Genomic DNA, 25,426 nt, shown 5'->3' on the forward strand with positions numbered 1-25,426 from the left:
GCACAGTGGCCTCTAACACAAACTGCACTTCACAGAGGATGCCTCTGTGCTGACCTGCCTGCCTTTGGACTGCTAGGCTGCCTGGCTCAATGCTGCTGAACTGCCTGCCTGCACTGTGTTTCTGCCAACTGAGCCAACCCGTGTAAAGTAGTTCCAGGAGTCCTATTACAACCAATAGGACTGAGGTTTTCTGCACAGCTCTGGCCAATCAGAGCAGCTCTAAGCTGACCAATCAGGGATCAGGGATGGGACCTCTGTTGCTATAAACCAGCTCCTGTTGACATTTGAATTGGTGCCAACTACCATCTTTTAAGTTCTCTTAAAAGATTCTAGCTCTCTAATTTTATTGTGATATATTTAGCTCCTACAATGTGTCAAACATAATGTGTAGGAGCTCTCAAGAATTTAAGTTTGTGGTATAAAGAAAAGAATATCAGATTTTAAGACAGGAAGAATTGATGAAAGCCATAGCTCCTACTTCCTAGCTATCGAATTTGCAGCAAATCACATCACTGATGTCAAGTTCTATTACCTGTAAAGTTGAGTTGGTAGCCACTTTCACAAGTTTGTCACAAGGAGCAAATAAGATACATGAAAATTTTCTGAAATTTTTACATCATATAAAATGTAAATTATTAATATACGTAGAATCCCCCTTCAAGTATTATGAAGTGTAAGAAAAAGCATGGATTTTGGAGTCAGTCAAACCTAGATATCTCACTTAATTGCTATGAGATCTTAGGAAGATTATTTAGCCTCTTAAATATCAATTTCCTGACCTATAAGATGGCCATAATGATTCTTATTTAAAGACTATTGTGAAGATTAAGTGACACTGTAAAGTACCAGTACACTGTTAAGCTCAAAATGGGCCTTTGCAAATTGGTTCTCTTCCTTCCCAAACTTAGAAACAAAGGCTGCCCATAAGCAAGTTGCTGACCAAGTCACTTCTAGCTGTAACTTTTGCTCCCCAGAGCCTGGATACTCCCTTTTTCGTTTTCTTTCCCTCTATACACTGCTCCCTATGAATATCCTAGACCCCACTGTCACTGCTCACCTCTTCTAGGGCAGAGATGGTCCGTAGAAGCAAAACTGGAAGTAAAGGAAATAGCCCACATTCTTCCACATGAATCTCCTTCCTTAGGTTCACTCACTAACCCACTCAACCTATAAATGCTAACTGAGCGCCTATGCTGAGTCAGGAGCTGAGGATGGAATCCCACCTCTCACTGGGCTTGCGGTTTTTTGGAAGACTGACCATCAGCAAATAAACGTAATATATCAGAAGTGATGCGAACTCTGAAGAAAAACAAAGGGGGTTGTCAGCGCAGGAGCTAGAGGGGAAGATGTGACAAACAATGGCCACCGAAGGCTTCATGGACAATGTGGCATTTGAGGAGAGAATCCAAGGTCAATTGAGGGAGTGAGCCATGTTGTTATGTAAAGGAAGATCATTCTGGGCAAAGTGAACATGAAGTTAAAGACAGCAAGGTGAGAGTGTGGGTAACACATCTGAGGAACAGCAAGGAGGCCAGTACGGCCACAACAGAACAAGCAGTAAAATGTTATGAGAGAGGCAAGCAGAGTGCCTTATAGGCCATGGAAGGACTTTGGATAATATGAAATGAAAACCACTAGAATTTAATATTCTAATCTTCTACACTGGCTGTTGCTTTCCTTTCCCAGTCTTGCCATGCGATTGACAGAAGGGTTCTGACACTTCCTCTCACAGAGATTAGCCAAGATCCTTCCCACAGAGGCAATCAAAGCAATGTGTGTGTGTGTGTGTGTGTGTGTGTGTGTGTGTGTACACACACATACACACACACTGCTCACCACTGCTTACAATCCCCCTTAAGATATTGTGGCAGGAGATTTCCATTGATTCAAGGAGGAAAAAAATTAAAACATTTTAAACTGTACTTAGGAAAATGTAGGTCAATTATACTTAAAATTATTTCAATAATACATTTTGAAATGTGCTTATTTTGTAAGAACGTAACTACAAATTAAGGAAATTAACATTGCTATCTACGAAAGTTACATATGCACATATGCACACACACATACAAGCTGTTCAGGCAGCTATGTTTGTTACTGTGAAAAATTATTAATAACCTAAATGTCCATAACAGATAATGATTAAATGAATATGCTATATGCATAAAAGATTAGTAAACAACCATTAAAGGGATGAAATAAGTCTCTATGTATGGATTTCAAGAGTATCCATAACATACAGGATAGGGCAAAAGTAGGTTTACAGTTGTTCATATGGAAAATATAATAATTACTAAATAATAATACAATAGTAAACTGTTTCACATACAACTATAAACCTACTTTTGCCTCACCCTATATTAAATTCATTCATTCAAAAAATATATTTTAAGTGCTTACTACTTAGGAACTGGAATATAGTCCTGAATGAGAATAAAACTGACATGGTTCTAGCACTTCTGGAACTTATATTTTAGCAGAGGAGACAATACCCACACAAGCAGAATAAAGATGATAATGTTTGAAATGAGCACTACCAAAAACCCAAAACAGACTAGTGTGGATGGAGAATGAGTGGAGGTAAGGGGCTTCTTGTTTTAGAAAATTGTATTATTAACTCCTTTCGTACCGCTCACGAGCTTTCTCATGTTTCGCGCGCCACCTGTTAAGGACCGCTCACGAGTTTTCTCGTTTTTCACGTGCCATCTGTTATGGACCTTAGATGTCAACACACTGTCTTGTCCACATCGAATGAAGCGATCTCACTGGTGGAAACCGTGCAGGTCAATCTACGAAAAACTATATGATTGCACGAACCCATAAAGCATTGCAGTTACATTGTATTTTGGTCATTCGAATAGTCTTCGTCTTCAAGTTCCTGGCGCTTTTAGAAATGCCCTCTCTCAGAAAAAGGAAGGAAACCAACGAAACTGATACACTTCCTTTCGTGTTGTTCCACTCTAAGGAAAAGAATGAAATGGACAAAAAAAGCAGTGCTGTACCTTATAAACTGTGGACTTTTCAATTCATTTAGAGTGTATAACGTCCTCAATCCACAAGCAAAAATGAAGTATAAACAGTTTCTGCTATCAGTGGCGAGAGACTGAATAATGGATGACAATAATGAAGGCTCTCCGGAACCAGAGACAAATCTGTCCAGCCCTTCCCCTGGGGGTGCAAGGAGAGCACCCCGTAAAGATCCACCCAAAAGGTTGTCAGGTGATATGAAGCAGCATGAACCTATGTGTATTCCAGCGAGTGGAAAGAAAAAATTTCCTACGAGAACCTGCAGAGTTTGTGCCGCCCATGGAAAAAGGAGCGAATCTAGATACTTATGTAAATTGTTTGCTCCCTCTTCATAGAGGAAAATGTTTTACGCAGTGCCATACGTTAAAAAAGTACTAGGAACTTTAATTGTTTAATTGTGTTTGTAAATAAAAATGTTATAATTATTGAAAAACAACACCTAAAGTGCATTACGATCTGTAGTTATGATAATTTAAATAACGTGAAGTTTGCCCAAAAACGTGCGGTCCCTGGCGTATGTCTTAGAGATTTCTATGTGGTACGAAATGTGTTAAATATTATAGTTATGGGTCTAAAGCACAACTACATTTTAAAAAACAAGCCAACTTTACTCAGCCTATATCACTGTTACTTTATCCTAGTAACAATAAGAACTACATTCCTCCTGACCTTCATCTCTAATTTGGAGGAAAGGAGAGAATGCTCTCCTCACCAGAGCTTTTCCCAACCACATGCCAGAAGGCCAGGCGGTACTTCTCAGAAAGTGGCTCTGTCTATTCACACCAAGGACCAACCTTCTTTCTTCTAATTATTTAACCTCATTTATCCACCCAGCAATTCTCAGTGGTTTCCATAAAATCCCTCCTGGTGGCATATAAATGAAAATCAGACACCAGATCACTGGGTAAATTTAAACTCTTTCAAGTAGAGACAAACATGATTCATATTAAAGGGAACCATATAAACATTCATCTTAGAAAAATACCCATGTATGTAGGTTTAAAAATTCGAGAACTAAGTGGCATATGTTCATAGAGTTTAAGACTTTGCTCACACCATTTAAAGTCACAAATTATAGCTTGTCTATATGAGTACAGACTAATTTCACAGTAAAAGAATGCCACATCAATTGCAAACCACATGAAGAGAAAGTAAACATGCAACTAAATTCTGAATCACATTTACATTATTGTCAGAGTCTATAACTATTATTCCATTTAGTAAAAATACTTTTACAGTGCTTATTAACAAATTCAGAGAGCAGTTTACTAACTTTAGTGGGTTGAACTGTGGCACTCAGAAAGGTATTGTCTAACTCTTAACCCCTGCTACCCACAAATGTGACCTTATTTAAAAAGAGGATCCTTGCCGAAACCGGTTTGGCTCAGTGGATAGAGCATCGGCCTGCAGACTGAAAGGTCCCAGGTTCGATTCCGGTCAAGGGCATGTACCTGGGTTGCGGGCACACCCCCAGTGGGAGATGTGCAGGGGGCAGCTGATCGATGTTTCTAGCTCTCTGTCTCTCTCCCTTCCTCTCTGTAAAAAAATCAATAAAATATATTTTAAAAAAAAATTAAAAAAAAAAAAAGAGGATCCTTGTAAATGCAATTAAGTTAAGGATCTCCAGATGAGATCATCCTGGACTTAAATCCAATGACTGTGTTATAAGAGAAAAGAGTGGGAGATTTGAGAGAAGGCCCCGGCGAGGCGCGCGGGGGGGGGGGGGGGGGGGGAGGGGGGTGTAGGCCATATGAAGCCGGAGGCAGAGATGGGAATGAAAGCCAACGAATGCATAGGCTGCTAACAATCACTAGAAACTGAAAGACACATGGAACCCATTCTCCCTCAAAGCTTCCAGAGAGAACCAACCTTCTCAACAACTCGATTCCAGGGTTCTGGTCTCCAGAATTGTGGGAGAAAAAAAATGCTATTGTTTGAAGCTCTGAAGTTTGTGGTAATTTGTTACAGCAGACCTAGGAAATGAATACTCACCTATAAAATTTGAACTCCTCATTCTTCTAATTATTTTCTGCAGTTTATAAGCCCAAAAAGAGTATATGACAAAACAGAATTTTTGTTCTTCTCACTAACTACTGGAACTCAAATACTGAACAGTCTTCACAATACCAGCACTACAATTTACCTCAAAGGTAATTCATAGATACATGAAGTGAATTTCATTCTTTGAACTAGAGAGATTCAGTTAGTCAACAAAACAAAAATAAAAAAGGGTAAATGGATTTAAATTGGTTCTAAGATTCTAGTAGTTTTTGGAAAGAAGTCAAAATAATTATTTGTTTTAAAAGATAATAAGTCTCAAGGCTTTAACAAGTTAATTTTATTTTTTAGTTTTTTTTCTTATGAAATAATACATCTCATCGCAGAAAATAGAAAATTGTAAGAAAAATATTTTCAAGCCCACCTTTAAAAATATTTTTTTATTGATTTCAGAGAGGAAGGGAGAGGGAGAAAGTTAGAAACATCAGTGATGAGAGAGAATTGTTGATTGGCTGCCTCCTGCACGCCCCCTACAGGGGCTTGAGCCCACAACCCAGGCATGTGTCCTGACAGAGAATCGAACTGTGACCTCCTGGTTCATAGGTCTCCACTCAACCATTAAGCCACATCAACCAGGCTCAAACTCACCTTAAAATCAAAGCCTCTCTTCACAATTTAAAATGTAAAATTAGGCATATATTTTCTACCCTTGGATCTGAATACCCCTTTCTTAAATTGCTCGAATAAAGCCCATCATTAAAGGCCTCTGTTTACAATCAAGTTTATATGGCAGTTACACAACCATGAAATTGAGAGTCTACAATGGAAATTATGATCTAATTTTAACATAAGCCTTATAATTGAAACACACAAATGGGAACTACAAGGAGAGGTTTATTGTCATGGGGGTTTCCGACAAGGTGCTTTCCCTTGATCATTTTGGGTCCTAAACTGTTCTGGTCTCTAATCATAATTTACATAGCAACTAAGCCCTCAATTTTAGAAATATTTTTAAGTGCAGAAAAGCAACAAATGATGATCAAAATATTTTTTTTAATTATTCAAGTTTTTGACTAATGATCCCCTACATGTCCCTTTCATTTTATGTTCCCAAAAATAAGTATCAAATAGATAGAACAAGAATTAGGTAAAGAGGAACATCTAACAGCTGCCACATAATAAAAAAGGTTGAAGCACTAAGAAATTTAAAAAACTTGAAAAATTTTGCCAAAACAAATCTCTAACTGTAGGCACATCTCTTAACGTTCTAAACAGTGATAGTTTATTAAAAGCAAATATTTCACTAACTCCGGGTACATATTTAAATTGTTCTGCCATTTAAATATTTATACAAAATTACAAAGCAACTCTACTGCACATAATGACTTCCTTCCAAAGAATACCATATGGGGAGGAGGTGGCAAGGAAAGCAGTAACTTTACAGTGGAGAAACCAAACACTACCTCACCCAGATGATCAAGGTCAACATCCACAGTCATAAATCATGGTAGTTTTGTGCCCTAGATGTGATGTGATGAAAATGGCACTTGACCTCTGTGGTCTTCCTTCTAAAATCCAGAATCCTAGTCCAGTCATGAGAAAAACAGGCAAAGTCCAATAGATGGGCATTCTACGGATATCTGACAAGTATTCCTCAAAATGGTCAGGACCACCAAAAACAAGAAAGTGAGCCAAGAGGAGCCTGAGGAGACATGACAACTAAATATAATGTGGTATCATGATGAGATCCCAGAGCAAAAAAATATTAGGTAAAAATTTTGGAAACCTGAATTAGTGGGTTAGTGGGTTCATTAATTAGAACAAATGTACCATACAATGTCAGATGTTAATAAGGAAACTGGGTACCAAGTATATGGAAACTGCTTTATCTATATATCTAAAACTCACAACATAAAGTGCATTAAAAGAATTTACATGACCCGGCAGGGTGACTCAGATGGTTGGAGCATCGTCCTGTACATCAAGAAGATTATGGATTTGGTTCCCGGTCAGGACACATACGTAGGTTGCAGGTTCAATCCCCGGTCACAGCATGTACTCCTGATTGATGTTTCCCTCTCACATCAACGTTTCTTTCTTTCTCTCTCTCTCTCCCCACCTCCCTCTCTTTAAAAAAAAAAATAAAATAATCAGCCAAACCGGTTTGGCTCAGTGGATAGAGGGTCGGCCTGCGGACTGAAAGGTCCCAGGTTCGATTCCGGTCAAGGGCATGTACCTTGGTTGCGGGCACATCCCCAGTAGGAGGTGTGCAGGAGGCAGCTGGTCAATGTTTCTCTCTCATCGATGTTTCTAACTCTCTATCCCTCCCCCTTCCTCTCTGTAAAAAAATCAATAAAATATATTTTTAAAAAATCAGTAAAAACATAGCACCAGGTGAGGATTAAAGAAACAAACAAAAGCAACTTAGCAACTTACATGGCAGTCATTTCTAACTAAGGGACCCTACGTAAGACTTTTCTAACCACCCACCTGTAACTCAAGGAAAACAACTAAAGCCACTAAGCAGTTTCTTCTAGCACTAAGATTACATCTAGATTCACGAGAATGATAATTATGGTACTCAGGAGCAAGATAAAGGGAGACTAGATCTACCCCACCTTTCCAAGCAAACAGTTGATTTGTTGTGATAAGGTTATGCAAACCCAAAGTCTCATAATCACAGAACTATCTATAATAATAAAAGTATAATATGCAAATTCTCCAAACGGCCGAACAGCAGAACGTCAGTCCGGTCGGCCACACTATGACACACACTGGCGCCAGGCCAGCCAAGGCGGGTGCAATGCGATTGGTGGAGGGTCATCGCCCCATAATCACCCTACAGAGGGAGGCCCAGGTCACCGACCGGAGGAGTGATCCATGGGGGGAAGTTCTGCGATCGCCCCAAAGAGGGAGGCCCAGGCCACCCTCTGTGGGGCGAATGAACAGGGGGCTCCGCGGAACTGGGGAACTGAGGGTGTGTGGCGACAGACACGGGCAGCACCAGGCCAAGATGGGTGCAGGCAGGGGGCGGGGCCCCGAGGCAGCTGGGGCCATGAGGCAGCCAGGGCCCACAAGGGCCCCAGCAGCCAGGGCTGGGAGGCAGCTGGGGCTGCGAAGGCCTACCCTTGCACGAATTTCGTGCATCAGGCCTCTAGTCTGTGTATATATAAAAGGCTAATATGCTAAGTGTCTGTCCAGGTAATGACATCACATAGCAACACCTGGCTTCCTCTCCCTAGCGACTAGCCTCCTTGCAGTTTCTTCCGCCCAGGAACATGATTTACTTTATAGCCAAGTGGAAACATTTTACACTTGAACCAAATGTCTATGAAGTGTTTTCCCATGCCTCATCTCATTTGATCCTCACAGAAGTCCTGGAATAGGTAGATAGGAGACTCGGTGGAATCCTATTTGCTTTTCATTAGCCAGCAAACAGAGATTTAGAAATTTAGAAACTTGACCTGACTGAAAAGAAGAAATGATGGACCTTGAAAATGACTTCAGGTTTTCTCACTGCGCAGAGTATAGTCAAACACTGCTGCAGTTAAATATTTTACCCTTTGTTCTCCCTGCGTGATCTACAATAATAATCTGCTTGGTGTTGATATTTACTGCTGTGTTGCTGACAATAACCTGAAAGAGAAGTTGAGGTGCTTTAGAAAAAGTTTAGCTAAATCAGAAAGCAGGTCTAATTAAGCAAGTTTATTCTACATATATAAAAGGCTAAGTTGACTCACGCATGCACAACACATATAAAGCTGGCACCAATTGCATGCATGTGTTTCGATCTGTCATTGTCAATCATGAATTTGGTTGACACTTCTATTACAGAGAAAGGGTGAATAGTGATATTAAAATATTTCTCCTAATTTCAATGTGCACGAATTCATGCACCGGGCCACTAGTTTATAAATAAAATTGATAATTGTAAACTAATAAAAATAACAACAAATAGTAACTCAGAAGAAAATTCTTATAAAGCAGAAGCCTTGAGCAGGAAGTCTGGCCTTTCTTCCATTGCTATATACTAAACACTATGTCCCTAAACACACTTACACCTGTTCCTCATTTACATAATATACGTGACTATGGCACAGTGCAATATCCAAAGGATGCCCAAAACATAAGAGCATATCATAAATGAGAATACTACATTCTTACTCTTTCACTTCTCTGGCATCTGCTAAAAGCAACAAATTCAGGTAAAGTAATGCTTTGTCTGTGAGGGATGTATCAATCAAAAGTTTAAGAGAATCAATCAAAAGAGAAAGAGAGAAGGGGTACAAAGAAGGGGAAGTAGAAGTAGCATTTAACTACCTATCAGCATTGCAGGCCCTGTTTTTCTATGCCTCACCCTGCAAAAGTGTCTTAATGAAACTCTCATTTCAACTTATACTTACTGAGATGATCCTAAAAACTGTTACACTAAATTCAGCAAAAGCAGGGCTCTAAATGCAAACCAGAAACCTAGAGATAGCAAAAATAAACGAGCATCAGTTCTTGCTCTCAAGAAGTCTACTCACTGTCATGTAGGAGGCCAGAGAAAAAAAGGAATACCATCTTCTGTTGACTCTAGGATGTCATCAATTGGAAGATGATTCTATTTACAAAGATTAAAATAAGAAAAATTTTCAAGGTGTCTTAGAATAGGTAAGATACTATAGTTTCCAAGTGGTTAAGTACTAGAGTAGGTTTAGCATAAGGGACTATGGGAGCACAGATGTGAAGGTTCTACTGTCTGACTTTGCTCTCTCAATAGGTATTTAAGGGGGTAAGAGGGCTAAGCAATTCCACAGGTTCTTAATCCTTTAAGTCAATAGGAAACAGAATTCGAAATTTACATATCTTGCCAGGAACAAATTTATTTACAAAATGTAAGACAGACCTTACATAATAAAAAAATAAACAAAAAAAATTTTAGGCCAACATAAATTCATAGTGACATTTCACTAACTCCTTTGGGAAACAAAATTCATAGGTAATTTCTTTACTTCTAAGAAATGTAGCTTTTAATCAACAAGAAACTTAGAAGATGAGAGGACTTATCAGTTTTTCCTCTTGATCTTTCTCTACAAAACAAATCACAGCAAAACTTTTAAGTGTACAAAGGGGACAATCATAAAATAAACTACATTTACGTCATTTTCAGAGATAGCAGAAAGAACAAAGCAATCGTTTCCATGTTTTTCCCTTCGGTTAGTATGAAAGCTCTACTTTTAGCACAGGAAAGCCTTGTCTTTACAAACTTAAGGCCACATACATAAAACTTAGAGAATGATTTGTTGAACAAATGAATCACTACCCCAATAAATTTTATTTGGACATTCACTTCTTTTAACATTAGAGTACCCAAGGATGAGGTGGCACCTGTTCCGTTAGGTGCCCTTATAAGAAAAGCAAAACCCTTCTCTTTTTCAAATATATTTTTATTGATTTCAGAAAGGAAGGGAGAGATAGAGACATCAGTGATGAGAGAATCATTGATCGGCTGCCTCCTGCACGCTCCCTACTAGTGGTTGAGCCCGCAACCCAGACATGTGCCCTTTACCGGAATTGAACCTGGGACCCTTTAGTCCGCAGGTCAACGCTCTATCCACGGAGCAAAACCAGCTAGGGCGCAAAACTCTTCTTTTACAGCAGAACTCCTGTACCCAGTCAAGTGGGGCACTCATGTGGTCTCCTAGGACAAGCTTCCCTGCTGTGGTCACTCCAGCAGGAAGCCCAGCTTAGCTGGGCCGTGAAGCAGCTAAGACAGAAGAAATGTTTCCCCAGGAAGACAGACAGTATACAGGAAAGATGACGCAAGCACAGACATTTTATTCTTTCAAAACGCCTTCAGAGAAACATACACTGAGTGGCCAGATTATTATGACCACCTGACGTTTGTAGGCAAATTAGCTATAATTTTGCGCTGAAGTTGCTAGAGGGCCAGACCATTATAAACGTCTGAATAGCACAACATACCTAAGTATCATTGCTGATCAAGTTCGTCCTATCATGTTGATGGCGTATCCCAATGGAGATGGCTTCTTCCAACAAGACAATGCGCCATGCCACGGTGCTCTTCTTGTGTAGGAGTGGTTTCAAGAACATGAGAGAGTCTTTACCTTGCTTAGGTGGCCCCCACAATCACCAGATCTCAATCCAATTGAGCATTTGTGGGACGAAGTTAAAAGAGCCATTAGGCAGCTGGTTCCACAACCATCAAATCTCACAGAACTGGACAGTGCTACTCATCAGGCATGGTGTCAGATTCCTCGCATCACCTTTCAACATCTTGTGGAGTCAATGCCAAGAAGAATCGCCACAGTATTGAAGGCAAAAGGTGGCCCAACGAAGTACTGATGGGGTGGTCATAATAATCTGAACGATCATAATAATCTGGCCACTCAGTGTATATCGGCCCACCTTGAGTCACGCTTATTGACTTGATAACAATATCTCCATCGAGTTTTACTATGTGCCAGGCACTAAGGCAGTGGTTCTCAACCTTCCTAATCCGCGTCCTTTTAATACAGTTCTTCATGTTGTGGTGACCCCCAACCATAAAATTATTTTCGTTGCTACTTCATAGCTATAATTTTGCTACTTTTAAGAATCGTAATGTAAATATCTGATATGCAGGATGTATTTTCATTGTTACAAATTGAACATAATTAAAGCATAGTGATTAATCACAAAAACAATATATAATTATATATGTGTTTTCCGATGGTCTTAGGTGACCCCTGTGAAAGGGTCGTTCGACCCCCAAAGGGGTCGCGACCCACAAGTTGAGAACCACTGTGCACTAAGTGCTTTACACATATCAATTCATTGAAGCTTCTCAATTAGTCCATGAAGTAGGTAGATATTCTTACTATTGTCTCCATCTTACAGCAGAGGGAATGGTGACTTCGCAGGTTAAGTAATTTGCCCAAAGCTACACGGCAATCAGCGGTGAAATGGAGATTGATTCCAAGCAGTCTGGTTAGATTCTGTGTCCCAAACCACTACCATCATTACACTGTGAGCTACCTTCAGAAAACAAAATAAATGTATTGTCTCTAAAATGTCCAGACCTCAAATCCTTCTCCACACTTAGTCAGTCCTGACACTGACTATAAGCTGGCAAGCAGGTAATTTCCTAGGTAAGTGAATATGGCCTGTATTACAATGAACATAGACATAAAATATCCAGACTCCCTTCTGCCTTCTAAGAGTACAGATAACTTCAAGATTACCATACATAATGAAGGACTTCTTTAACGTATCATCATAATGTCTCATACTCAATGCTCAACTGAAAAAAAGGCCATGATTCTACCCACCCGAAAGATTTATGGTAGAGAGATATAAATATCACTTTTATTTTTCTGAGTACGAAACAATTGTGTGATCAAAACAACAGAAACTTGCATGATAAACTAGCAAAAGCAGATGTAAAAGAATTTAACATGACGAGATAAAAGGGGGTTAATGCCGTTCTTCCTACAGATCTCTCTTATAAAGATACTCAGAAGTAAACTGTCAGCCCAAAAGAAAAACAGAACTTACCAGGAAAATGGTAAAATAAGGTTACGAAAAAACTAAATAACTAATTGTAAATATGCTACTTATTTACAATGAACTTAATGAGTATAAAAATGTTTCAAGAATAAGGAGTGGTTCACCAAAAAAGTCAGTGTGAGAAGAACATAAAGATGAGTTAAATAAAGATCTTCCTACACAATTTGTTTATTTAGTTGTAACACTGCCCACCCACAAAAAGCCACATTCACTTGAGGTCATTTTACCTCTTGCTATTTCCTTTGCAGTGAGTCTGCAAAGTAGTGATGCATGGTGTGAGCCTATTCATGAACAGAAAGCAATTGAGTGAAACACAAGCAACCAAACCTCTGGTACCCTGAAAACCACACGAGAGCAAGATCTTTTTTCCCATGTACTAACAGATTATTTTACAGCAGTTTTCTTAAGCAGCAATACACCTAGGGTGGCTGCATGTTTGTCTAGAGCAGCGGTTCTCAACCTGTGGGTTGCGACCCCTTTGGCGGACGAACGACCCTTTCACAGGGGTCGCCTAAGACCATCCTGCATATCAGGTATTTACATTACGATTCATAACAGTAGCAACATTACAGTTATGAAGTAGCAACGAAAATAATTTTATGGCCAAAACCGGTTTGGCTCAGTGGATAGAGCGTCGGCCTGCGGACTGAAGGGTCCCAGGTTCGATTCCGGTCAAGCGCATGTACCTGGGTTGCGGGCACATCCCCAGTAGGAGATGTGCAGGAGGCAGCTGATCGATGTTTCTCTCTCATCGATGTTTCTAACTCTCTATCTCTCTCCTTTCCTCTCTGTAAAAAATCAATAAAATATATTTTAAAAAAAAATAATAATAATAATTTTATGGTTGGGTCACAACATGAGGAACTGTATTTAAAGGGCCAGAAGGTTGAGAACCACTGGTCTAGAGTCACATGCTCTCTACCAAAAAGAGGTCAATTGACACTGAGACTGTAAATTAATCAAGTCAAAAATGTTAAATGGACTTCTTTAAGCAACTCCCATTTACTACTTGCTCATTTAGCTAATTTTAATCTATAAACAAAATAAAAGCAGTAGAAAGTTTTTCCTATAGCAACTCAGGAGTATTTCAAAGTTAAACCTCAGGTTGGCCCAGAGACTCCCCTTAATCAGTTTTTTGCTGCTTTCAGAAAGGTGTGTAAAAAAGTTAGCTAAGAATGGCTTAAGATAAAAAAGCACAGGGAAGGAACTTTCATGAAAGGTATTACAAATACTGTCAGTTTATATAAAATAGCATCAGTTGGCAATAATAAAAATACAAAATAATTTAAATGTATTTTAAAATTCATTTTTCAAGACCCTGAAAACCAGTTGTAAAAAGAAGTATGATTTTAACATATGGATAAACTTGGAAATGTGAATTAATCTTCGTAGTAACTTAAGCAACATAATGATAAAAGATAAACGGACTGTAAATAAGTCAATATTGTAAAACCTTTGAGAATGTCCATACCATTTCTCCTGCTATTAGCCTGACTCTTGGCAGCAAATTTTAGGTTTTCTAAATAAATTTCCCTTCATGGAAGGGTGGCAGGATGGTGCAGGAAAATCTACAAGGATGGCATTAAAGTCCCTCATTCTTATGTTTACTCTGAAAAATGATCAAAAAGTGTCAAAATAGCTGAAAAACCTGCACAGGGTGGGGTGGAGCCAAAATCTGTTGTGTGTTAGTTATTTCCGCCCTGTCTTAGGCACTGCTAGTGCGCATTTGTTTGGTCATTCAGGAGTGAGTGGGAGTAGGGCAAGCAAGGGGCTCTCTCTCCACTAAGCCTACATTAGCCCACCTGCGACCACTTCAGCCTGTTTGGAGGGATCCTTCTTAATGAGGAAAGTCCCAGATTTAGCTCCCTTTCCACCACCAACCCCTCAGCTTGCTGCTGGACCAAAGTTCAGTCTCTAATTGAAATTCTGACTCATTCCTGAACTTCTGCCTTTTCTGTGTTTTCTTACGTATAAATACTCCCTAGTCTCATTTGAGTTCACCCTTATTTAGGGATAGAATAATTAGAAAGCCTGCAAAGTCCTAGGACCAATAAAAGAGCAAAGATTAAGAAACAAAAGAACCTTGCCACACATACATAAAAACCCGGTCCAGAGCTGTAAAGAACAGATCTACTACAGTTTCAGGGGCAGGTAGTTCAACTACTACACAAATTCTTGCAAAGAACAGAAAAGGAGGAAATACCCCCAAACTCAGAGCCAGTATAACCTAGATACCAAAACTAAACAAGAACATTATGAAAAATGGAAATCATAGGCCAACTTAAATAACATAGATGCAAAAAATTTAAAAGTCCATAAATAAATATTAGCAAACAGAATTCAACAATAAACAAGAATATACATTTTGACCAGTGTATTCCAGGAATTCAGGAATACAAGGACACATAAATCTTTTTGAAAAATTGCAGTATAACTCACCATATGAACAGATTAAAGGGAAAACAATATGATCCCAAGATACAGGAAAAACATGAGAAAATCACATTTACTTCAAAAATTAATAGCAGGACTAAAAGGGAACCAAAAACCTATAGTAAACAATATTTTTTTTAACAGTGAAACTCTTTAAAATAACAAACAAGAGCTCTGGCCATTTTGCTCAGTGGTTACAGTGTCAGCCTGCCCACAGAAGGGTCTCAGGTTCGATTCCCAATCAAGGGCACCTACCTCGCTTGCAGTCGCTTGCAGTCTCAATCCCCGGCCCCAGACCGGGCACATGCAGGAGGCAACCCAGTCTATGTGTCTCTCTCACATTGATGCCCCTCTCTCTCTTTCTCTTTCTCTCTCTCCCCCCTTCCCTTCCTCCCTCCCTCCCACCTCCTCCCCTCCTACTCTCTAAAAAAGATCAATGGGAAAAAATATCCTTGGGTAAGGATTAATAAAATAAAATAAAGAACAGCCTTTATTACTATGTTTATTCAACATTATAATGGAGTTCCTAACCAATGCAATAAGACAAGAAAACAAAATTACATAAGAACTAGAGGCCTGGTGCACAAAATTCATGTACGGGAGTGGGGGTGGGGAGGTATGTCCCTCAGCCCAGCCTGCACCCTCTCCAGTCTGGGACCCCTCGAGGGATGTCTGACTGCCCAGTGTGGGATTGGGCCTAAATGGGCAGTCAGACATCCCTCTCACAATGCAGGACTGCTGGCTCCCAACCGCTCGCCTGCCTGCCTGCCTGCCTGCCTGATTGCCCCTAACCGCTTCTGCCTTCCAGCCTGATCAGCCCCTAACCACTCTCCTGCCAGCCTGATCAACACATAACTGCTACCCTGCTGGCCCGATTGCCCCCAACTGCCCTCCCCCTGCTGGCCTGGTCCTCTCTTGCTGCCCTCCCATACAGGCCTGGTTGCCCCCAACTGCCCTCCCCTGCTGACCATCTTGTGGTGGTCATCTTGTATCCACATGGGGGTGGCCATCTTGTGTGTTGGAGTGATGGTCAATTTGCATATTACTCTTTTATTAGATAGGAGGATTGAAAATAATAAATTATTTGATGATATAGTTATCTACACAGAAAGTCCTACTGAATATACAGAATCAATTACTGGGGGAGTTTTGCAAGGTGTCTGGATAAAAAAAAATCTACATACCCCCCCCCCCAAGCCATTAAAAAAATTAAGTCAAACAGAAGATACCATTTACAACAGCAACAGCAAATATACTGTAACTAGGAGCAAATCTAATAAAATATATTTTATACCTTTATGGAAAGAAACTATGAAACTGTAAACAAAGGCCGAAGGGGGAGATTCATATATATAGATATATATATATATATATATATATATATATATATATATATGAATGAAATAGCATTCAATGTTCATGGGTAAAACTAACAAAATGTTATTTTCTCTTATTTGATACAATTTAAAATAAAAAAAGCTATTGGGTTTTTCACAGAATTTGTTAAGCTGATTCTAAAATTTATAAGCAAGACAAATACCCAAGAAATTCTTTACAAGAGTAAGCTCCATGAGAATTTTTTATTTCGTTCAGTGTTATTTTCCTAGCACCTACACAGGTCCTGGCATATAATAGTAGTAGTTATGAAATAAATATTTATTTAATAAAATTTGTGTTGAATGTATCAGTAAAGCTATCCTAACCATTTATTAAGTTGATAGAGTGGAACTGACACAGAAATAGGCAAAAAGATTAATGGGAACAGAAAGCCCAGAAAAACAAATCCACATATATGAAATTTGATATACAAAGAAGCAGAATAGGGGCAGAAAAGTCTAGTCAATAAATGATGCTGGAACAATTGCTTATGCATGTAGGAAAATGTGAAAATGGGAGGAGGGAATTATAAAGGACCTATATAGATTTATAAATACAGAATGTATTATCTCTAAAACCTCCCGAGAGAAGTCTAACGAATTCTGATTTTCTAAATATTTAGATGCTATTCTAATTGAGAAAATATATAGTACTTTCATGGAACAGTAATGCTTAATAATGCAAGTACTTACTAAATATTAGCTATTATTACATGTGAACTGTCAAACTCACCTTGCTGTGAAGCCTTGCTTCGACCACTTCCTAGCTCTTAGAGAGGTTACTTGACTTCTCTGGGCTTCATTTTACTCATCTACAAAATAAGCCTACACTAAGACTTACTTCCTCAACAAAGGCATTGTCTGGTGGAGTTTTTTTAATCCTTTTAGTTTTATTTTATAATGCCATGAAGTTTGCAGATTCATTTTTTGAGTTAAGAACCTGAATCTTCAAGAATATAGTATGCTTTTCTATTTATTTAAAATATGCTGTGAACCATGATATCATAATTTAGGCTTCCTATGCTGTTTGTACATGGGGTCTCTTCTTCCACTGTATCTTCTCTTTGGCTTGTAAAATGCTAATTTTTGCATAAAATACTACTGTCCAATTACAGAATGGAGTGGGAGTTGGGGAAGGAGCAACAATTGATCCCATTTTGAGGGAAGATTCAGTTTAGACTCTCACTAGGCTTCTCTCATCTACTTCCTCAAATTTAAGACTTTTTGTCTGGGAATATTATAGAAGAGCACTCAGCAAAACATTGACATATTAGAAGATACAGACTTTACGATCTCATTATCCCATAAACCCAAAAATAGCAGTGAAGGCTTCAACAGAATATGTACAAATCTGAAAATCTGAATAATGCTTTATTTCATAAAAACAGAAATAAGTGACAGCTTAAAACTACATTCACTAGGATGTTATGTAGCTTCTAAAATGCTACTGCTACTATATAATTTCTAACATTTCATATATTAAATGACTGTGCCAGGAAGTATGATATTGTTAACTATTTTACATAATTAAGTTTTCTTTTAAATAAAAAGTTACAGCACACGTTAGATTAAATTCAACCATACCAGTTGTTGTGATATTAAAACTATTTCAGGGAATATATGATTTCCATTGCTAATAGTTTTGGAAAAGCTTGTATATATATATTCAACATAAAATTATGAAGTTTCACTGACTGAAATTTTGAAAGCTTACCAATGGTAAAAAAAAAATAAAATAAAATAAATCTATATATATAAAAAGCCAGCGACCATAACATCCGTAATGACCAGACAGCAGGTCGCTACGACGCCCACTGTGGCCAGCAAACCCAGCCCCTCCCGCAGGCCAGGTCTACCCCTGATCAGCCTCTCCCACCCCAAATGAGGGGGGGCAGCTGGCCACCCCCCTGCGGCCCCTCGCCCTGGCCAGCCCCGCTCCCCAGCGGGGACCCCCCACCCGGATCTGGGGTCCCCATCAGGGCAGGACAGCCAGCCCCAACCCGTGCACAGCCCCTCTATCCTATATAATAAAAGGGTAATATGCAAATTGACCCTAAAGGCGGAATGATCAGAATGACTGCTGGACCAGTCACTATGAGGTGCACTGACCACTTCTTGGTTCCTTTCCCCAGCCAGCAGGCTCCAATTGCCTCATGATGAATGAGGAACCGGGGGTGGGTGGTGGGGGATGTGGGCAGTGCCAAGCCAAGGCCCCCGCCCCACCAGTCGCCCCACACACAGAGGGAAGCCGTGGCGGAGGCGGCGCCAGCGAGCGGGTAGTAACAGCCGACCTCTCAGTCCCTTCTCCCGCCCGTCAGACACTGATCACCCTATGAAGAAAGGGGAACCAGAGGTGGGTGGTGGGGGGGAGGGGAGGCCGACTGTGGGCAGCCATGGAAGATGGCCCTGATCGCAGGCCAGGCCTAGGGACTATACCCACACACGAATTTCATGCACTGGGCCTCTAGTAATAACAGTAACAACAATAGTGGATAAAAGTTCTCCTATACCCTTATTCTAACTGACATGACACTATCAGAAGTCCAATTCAATTTAGGACATAGTTTCCAGTAAGAGCAAAACATCCTCTACTGGAATGTTAGCGGTGGTAAGGTGGGGACACTCAATCAGCCAAGCAGTTGAAACTCATGCCATTTCTTAAATCATTTACACATTAAACAGAAAAAAACAAACACTGCAAATCTATTAAGGGTATGATTTTGCTATTCTGTTCTGCTGTGTAACTAGGCATTTACTTGTTAAAAAACAACTCAAATGAAACAGAAATAGCATAAACTAATTAAAACAAATTAAGTCAAAACAACAGGGGTGTTTTAAGACATAATACACATGCACAAATTTACTTTTTATGCTAACATTTTTTAACAAATTTCATTACAGAAGATATTATAGTTAAAATACCACTGAGTATACTCAAAGCGACATGTAAAAATAAAAATAGCTGAATAGAGGGTGGTGAAACCTCAAAACAAGTGCTATAACCACCACAAAAATGCAAAATAAAGGAAGTTGTCTTTAGAGTGAAGAGGGAAAAAAGTCTCATTCTATCTACTAGGTGGGGAGTCCTTACAGAGGGAATCAGTTCCAGGATCCAGCAATTTTCAGCCTTTTTCATCTCATGGCACACATAAACTAATTACTAAATTCAGCGGCACACCAAAAAATACTTTGCTGATCTGAGAAAATAAATAGGTATAATTTGATTTACAAAGGAAATAGTCATAGTATTTACCTACCCTTTTTGCTCTAATGTGACTTTTTAAAAAACCAGGTGCCTATACTTGTAAGATTTTCTGGTACAGAATTAACCAATCAGACACAACCTTATATGCAACATGACCAGTAAGATGCAACTCTATTATATAACCTGCATATTTATGGTTCAAGACAGGGCGTTCACACCAATCACCTATTGTTGTGTTGGCTGTTGTCTTTTTTTTATATATATAATCTAAGGGGAAAAGGGTCAGTATACCTGACTCAATCAATAGTCAGGTATTGCATGTTTTAAAAATTCTTGTGGCACACCGGTTGAAAATCACTGCTATGGCCTTCCTAAGTGTTTAAAGCACAAATACAATGTGTCATTACTAACAGTAAAAAAGGCAAGTAGTGTTATGTTAGCTTCAGAAGCATATTTATTTGTACTAGCAAAACTGCCTTTTAATTTGCACAAATCAAATAAGCAAACTAAGTTTGCATTGCTTCAGTGTACAAACGTGTACACACACACACACACACACACACACACACACACACACACACAGACACACAATCTAAAGCAGCGGTCACCAACCGGTGGTTCGCGAACTACTGGTGGTCCGTGAGGTCCGAAAGGTTGGCAACCGCTGATCTCAAAGACCCCAGAAGGATGTAGAAATTAAAATTTCACTCCAGGAGAATAACTGGTTATCTTATTAATTCTCACTTGATTTCAGTTGAAAGTCATCAGTAAAATTGCTGCTAGAATTGTGACTATACAAATTCATACAACATAACCCACACAACATAAATTCCCCTCTACTTAACAAGTTTCTAAATGCTATAGGGAAAAAGAAAATGTGCAATACATAATTTTAATCTCTTCCAATCAACTCTTCACAGATTTAGATAGACTTCTTACCCACAGCTACAACTCATCAGAGAAAAAATTTCATAAATGAAAACTTTATTTACTCTCCCACTGCAAATAATGAAAAAATAGATGTGGCTCCTTAAAACTAATTGTAAAATGAACTAAAACAAAATAATCATGCTAAAAATTTAGTCGCTTTACTAGAAAAAAAGCTCAACAAGATTTCTTTTTAAATAAAATCCAACAATGTGGTGCTTAAAAAACACAGCTAACAATATGAGGGTGAGCCAAAAAATGCATCAAATTTAGTCAACAAAGGAAAGCAAGTATGAAAACATCATTACCAAATATGGTAAAGTTTACTTGGCAAGAGCTATAGTGATCATTTAAAATGCCATTATGCAATAAATGGGAACATTATTTAGGCAACAAAAGGATAAATCAATGCAAAAACTATGAGAAATACTGTAAGTTAAGTAAAACCTGCATGTAGTAAAAATATAGCATAGAAAGCCTATAAATAAAATTATTCAAGATTCAATGTACACAAATCAAATTTTATATTTCAACTGAGGCAAATTCACAACAAAATGAAGATTTCTGGGTCTGGCCAGTGTGGCTCAGTGGTTGAGTACTGACCCATAAACCAAGAGGTCACCGGTTTGATACCAATTAATACACATGCCCAGGTTGTGGGCTTGACTCCCAGTAGGTGGCACACAGGAGGCAGCCAAATGATGTTTCTCTTTTATCATGTTTCTATCACTCTCACTCTATCTCTAAAAAAAAAAAAAAAATTAATAAAAACAGCATATTTTTAAAAAATATAAAGATTGGGCTTTGAAAGCCTTCATTTACATGGATGCCTTCTTTTTTCATTTTAAACAAATGTTCATCTGTGTACATAATTCTGTATTCTCTTTTTTAAAGAGGGTCCCCAATATTACATAAACTCTAGGTCCCTTAACACTTGTATATGTCCCTGCACTGAAGACAACAAACGCATCTTCTCTATTGTCTAAAAATTCCAGATCCCTGGCTATAACGCCAAAAACAAAACAAAACAAAAAAGCAGAAATCAACAGTTAAATTTCAAATATATATTATACTAAACCACTCCAGTGAGGAAAAAATATCTTTTAATTTAGAAAATTAAAGCAGGAATTTAACAAACATCAAAATGACTAGTGCAATATTCACAGGTAAAATCATAACTTTGAATGTGCTCATCAAAAGAGAAAAACAAAGCAATAAATTATATAATTTTGGAAAAACTATTAAATCCAAAGGAAAACAGAACATACTAATTGGTAGCAGCATTCATAATTTAAGAGTTGGTACCTGTACTGGGAGTGGGTGGCAGGGCCCATTCTAGAAAATCTAAGTGAATAACACACACCAGGTAGAGGAAGGCTTTGAACATCTTAAGATTCCTTGAAAAAGATGCTATTGACATGTAGTAACACTCAAAAAAATGTTCAGATGATATTTAGTTATTTATTCAAAGGGAAAAGTCTATAACAAAAGTAAGATAATCATACACAGCTATATAATAAAGTTGGAAAGTTTAATGGAAGAAATGTTTTTACACTAAAATTTATAAAGGAAAAACATGATTATACACAAAGTTGAAATCTCAAGAAGTAGAAAACGAAATCAACAGAAGGTAAAATGGACAAAATTGTCTAAAAACTATCAATATTCATATCTGGAATTAATGACAACAATGGTAAATTCTGATTTTTAAATAATATAAAATTTAAAATTCTTCAAGAATGTAAAGATGAACACATTACCTACAACACAAATATGGTTTTGATCACAGGTTTTATGTACCCAGAAAATGGGAACAAGAATCACAACACCCATACAATACAATTTAATAAAATAAAAAAGAAACTTATCAAGTAAAATGATAGTATATGCATGTCCTAGGTGTGGAAGAAGAATTCAAGATTAACAAATACTAAATTAAAATCCTATATAATAAAAGGCTAATATGCAAATCGACCGGACGGCAGAACTTCCGCTCGCTGTGACGTGCACTGACCACCAGGGGGGGCAGACGCTCAATGCAGGAGCTGCCCCTTGTTGGTCAGTGCACTCCCACAGGAGGAGCACCGCTGAGCCAGAAGCCAGGCTCATGGCTGGAGAGTGCAACAGCAGTGGCAGGAGCCTCTCTCGTCTCTGCGGCAGCGCTAAGGATGTCCGACTGACGGCTTAGGCCCGCTCCCTGCGCCATCAGTTGGACATCTCCTGAGGGCTCCCGGACTGTGAGAGGGCACAGGCCAGGCTGAGAGACACCCCCCACCCCGAGTGCACAAATTTCATGCACCAGGCCTCAGGATCCATTTCTATAGATGCCTAATAGCATCTGATAACATTACATTGCTAATAATAGTATTCAATAAAATACTAAAAGGATACTTATTTTACCTAACTTATTCATAAAACTTTTAAGTATTTTATGTGATATAGAAAAAATCAGTAGCAAAATATCTACCATGTTCATTTTGATTTAACTCTTGTTATTTTAAAAGTTCGAAAGTTTTGGCAAAGCAATACAACTATAAAAATAGGGTATAAATATTGAAAGGGAAGAAATGTGTATGATGACAGATGTTAACTAGATTATTGTGATCATTTCACAATATATACAAATATCAAATTGTTATGTTGTATACCTGAAACTAATACAATGTTATATGTCAATTATACCTCAATATAAATAAACAAATAAGAAACAAACAAAAAGGCAAGGAATAAATATTAACAATGCACATAGGTAACGAAGAACTTGTGTTCTTAATATAAGAATCCTTACCCTTCAATAATGCAAATACCCCAATTTTTAAAACAGACAAAGCATTTGAACAAACACTAAAGAAGGTATACAAATATCTAATATGCATGCAAAAAGATATTCAACATCATCAGTCTGAGAAACAAGGAATATCATGAATGAATCCCCACCAAGAACACTATGTTGGGCAAAAAGATCCCAGACAAAAAGTATATATCTGTATTATTCCAAGATATAAAGTCTGAAACAGGCAAAACTACACTATGGTGACCAAAATCAATATAGTGTTTACCTCTGGAGATTACTGAATGGGAAGGAGCACAAGGAACCTTCTTCAGGTGACGGAAATGTTCTATATCTTGCTTTTGGTAATGGTTACATAGTTTTCACATATTCATTTGTCTAAACTCATCTAACAATACACTTAAAATGAATTTTATTGTATGTGGTTACTACTAGAGAACAAGAACTTAAACAGAAATAAAATAGAAGCAGAGTGGGAAACTTACTTTTTATTTTATAATTTTGCATTGCTTTTACCTTTGCAATGGGTAAAAGGTAAAAATTTTGTACTTTTAGTGAAATGTTCACATACTTCACTCAGTGTTTCAATCAATTAAAAAAGAAATCACACACACAATAACGCCAAAAAAATTAATATAATAATTCTGATCATAGGAAATAAAAGAACTCCAAATCAGATCTTAAGAGAAATTATCTTTTTCTAACCTTTAAGTGATAGAATAAATATTACTTTGTAGTGTATAATGTGTTTCACCACAAAATAGAGAAACTAACTGAAGTAAATATAAAAGACATACAGAGACTTTTTTAAATAAGAGGCTGATAAATGGACAAAAACACAAATAAATCATACAAGAAAAATTGCAACAGTAAAAATAAGAACTCAAACTTCCCTGTATATCATAACAATGAAAACCAAACAACTTTATGGAGTATTTTACATCAACTAGCAAATTTATTTACAACTGTTTTCTAATTATAAAGCAATTACCATTGTAGAAAATGTATCTATATATATAAAAGCCTAAGCAACCGAACGACCAGTCGACCGGTTGCTATGACGTGTACTGACCACCATGGGGCAGACGCTCAACGCAGGAGCTTCCCCCTGGTGGTCAGTGCGCTCCCACAGCCAACCTCCCATGGCCGGCTGTGGTCCCTCCCCCCCTGCCGGCCAACCTACCACAGCTCCCCGCCCTGATCAGCCCTGATCACCGGCCAGGCTGAGGGACCCCACCCGTGCATGAATTTGTGCACCGGGCCTCTAAAATCATTTTTTATAAGCTGCATCGATCTCTGTTACGCCCACTAGAGCAATGACCTATATTTTAATCACTGGTCTCTAGCACAATTAGAGCATGTCACTATTATAAATCATGCCATGATAAATATCTTCATGTAAAGAGCTTTATGGTTCTTACTCATTTCCTTAGTAAAATCCCTGGAGGTGTACTTATGAAGTCAAAGAATAAAGCTACGCTATTGATAAATACAAAACTGTACTGTAAAAAGCTCTATCAGTTGTATTCCCTTAAGAGTGATCTCAGCCCGGCCGGTGTGCCTCAGTGGTTGAGCCATCAACCCATGAACCATTGTCACCAGGGTTGGATTTAGGGTCGGGGGTACATGCCCGGGTTGTGGGCTCGATCTCAGTAGGGGGAGTGCAGGAGGCAGCCATTCAGATTCTCTCTCATCATTGATGTTTCTATCTTTCTCTCACTCTCCCGTCTTCTCTCTGCAATAAAGACGGGATAAATATTTTAAATAATTATAATTTAAATATTTAAATAATTTAAATATTTAAAATAAATATTTTAAAAATTTAATATAACAGCACTGACATGTTAAAATTCCTTTTAGAATATTACACATTCACTGACGAACCCAGACACAAAATTAATTAAACCATCTGCGATGTTTACTCTTACCTTTCCCCCCATGCACATATAAGTGAATCTGTACTGTATATTCCGTTTTATAATCTGCTTTCTCCCCCGCCACTTAATGAGCATTTCCTTCTTGCCCAATAGGCTCTTAAGATTAATTTTAATGAAATGGACTATTACTTGTTTTTTATTATTGACCATATAGGCTATTTCCATAATTGCATTGTAAGTA

The 25,426-nt window shown here is 38.3% G+C and overlaps 1 protein-coding gene across 6 annotated transcripts in view; it reads right to left on the minus strand.

Annotated features, from left to right (window-relative positions):
- The window catches only part of RRAS2 (RAS related 2), a 78,860-nt gene that overhangs the window by 28,374 nt on the left and 25,060 nt on the right, over window positions 1–25,426 (minus strand). The window contains exons 1-2 of one of the 6 annotated variants that reach the window (XM_036325491.1): window positions 6,961–7,091; window positions 6,489–6,727 (exon numbers count right to left, since the gene is read on the minus strand). The exons of 1 other annotated variant lie outside the window; for it this stretch is intronic. In XM_036325491.1, the coding sequence (XP_036181384.1) occupies window positions 6,489–6,524 (36 nt within the window). In that variant the 5' untranslated portion in view covers window positions 6,525–6,727; window positions 6,961–7,091. Of the gene's footprint in view, window positions 1–6,488; window positions 6,873–6,960; window positions 7,103–9,551; window positions 9,629–25,426 lie in introns of those variants that run through there. 4 more of the 6 variants (XM_036325493.1, XM_036325494.1, XM_036325490.1 and 1 more) reach the window with 4 other exon arrangements.

The sequence above is a fragment of the Myotis myotis genome, unplaced genomic scaffold (assembly GCF_014108235.1).
Source record: "Myotis myotis isolate mMyoMyo1 unplaced genomic scaffold, mMyoMyo1.p scaffold_m19_p_10, whole genome shotgun sequence".
Lineage (NCBI taxonomy): Eukaryota > Metazoa > Chordata > Mammalia > Chiroptera > Vespertilionidae > Myotis > Myotis myotis.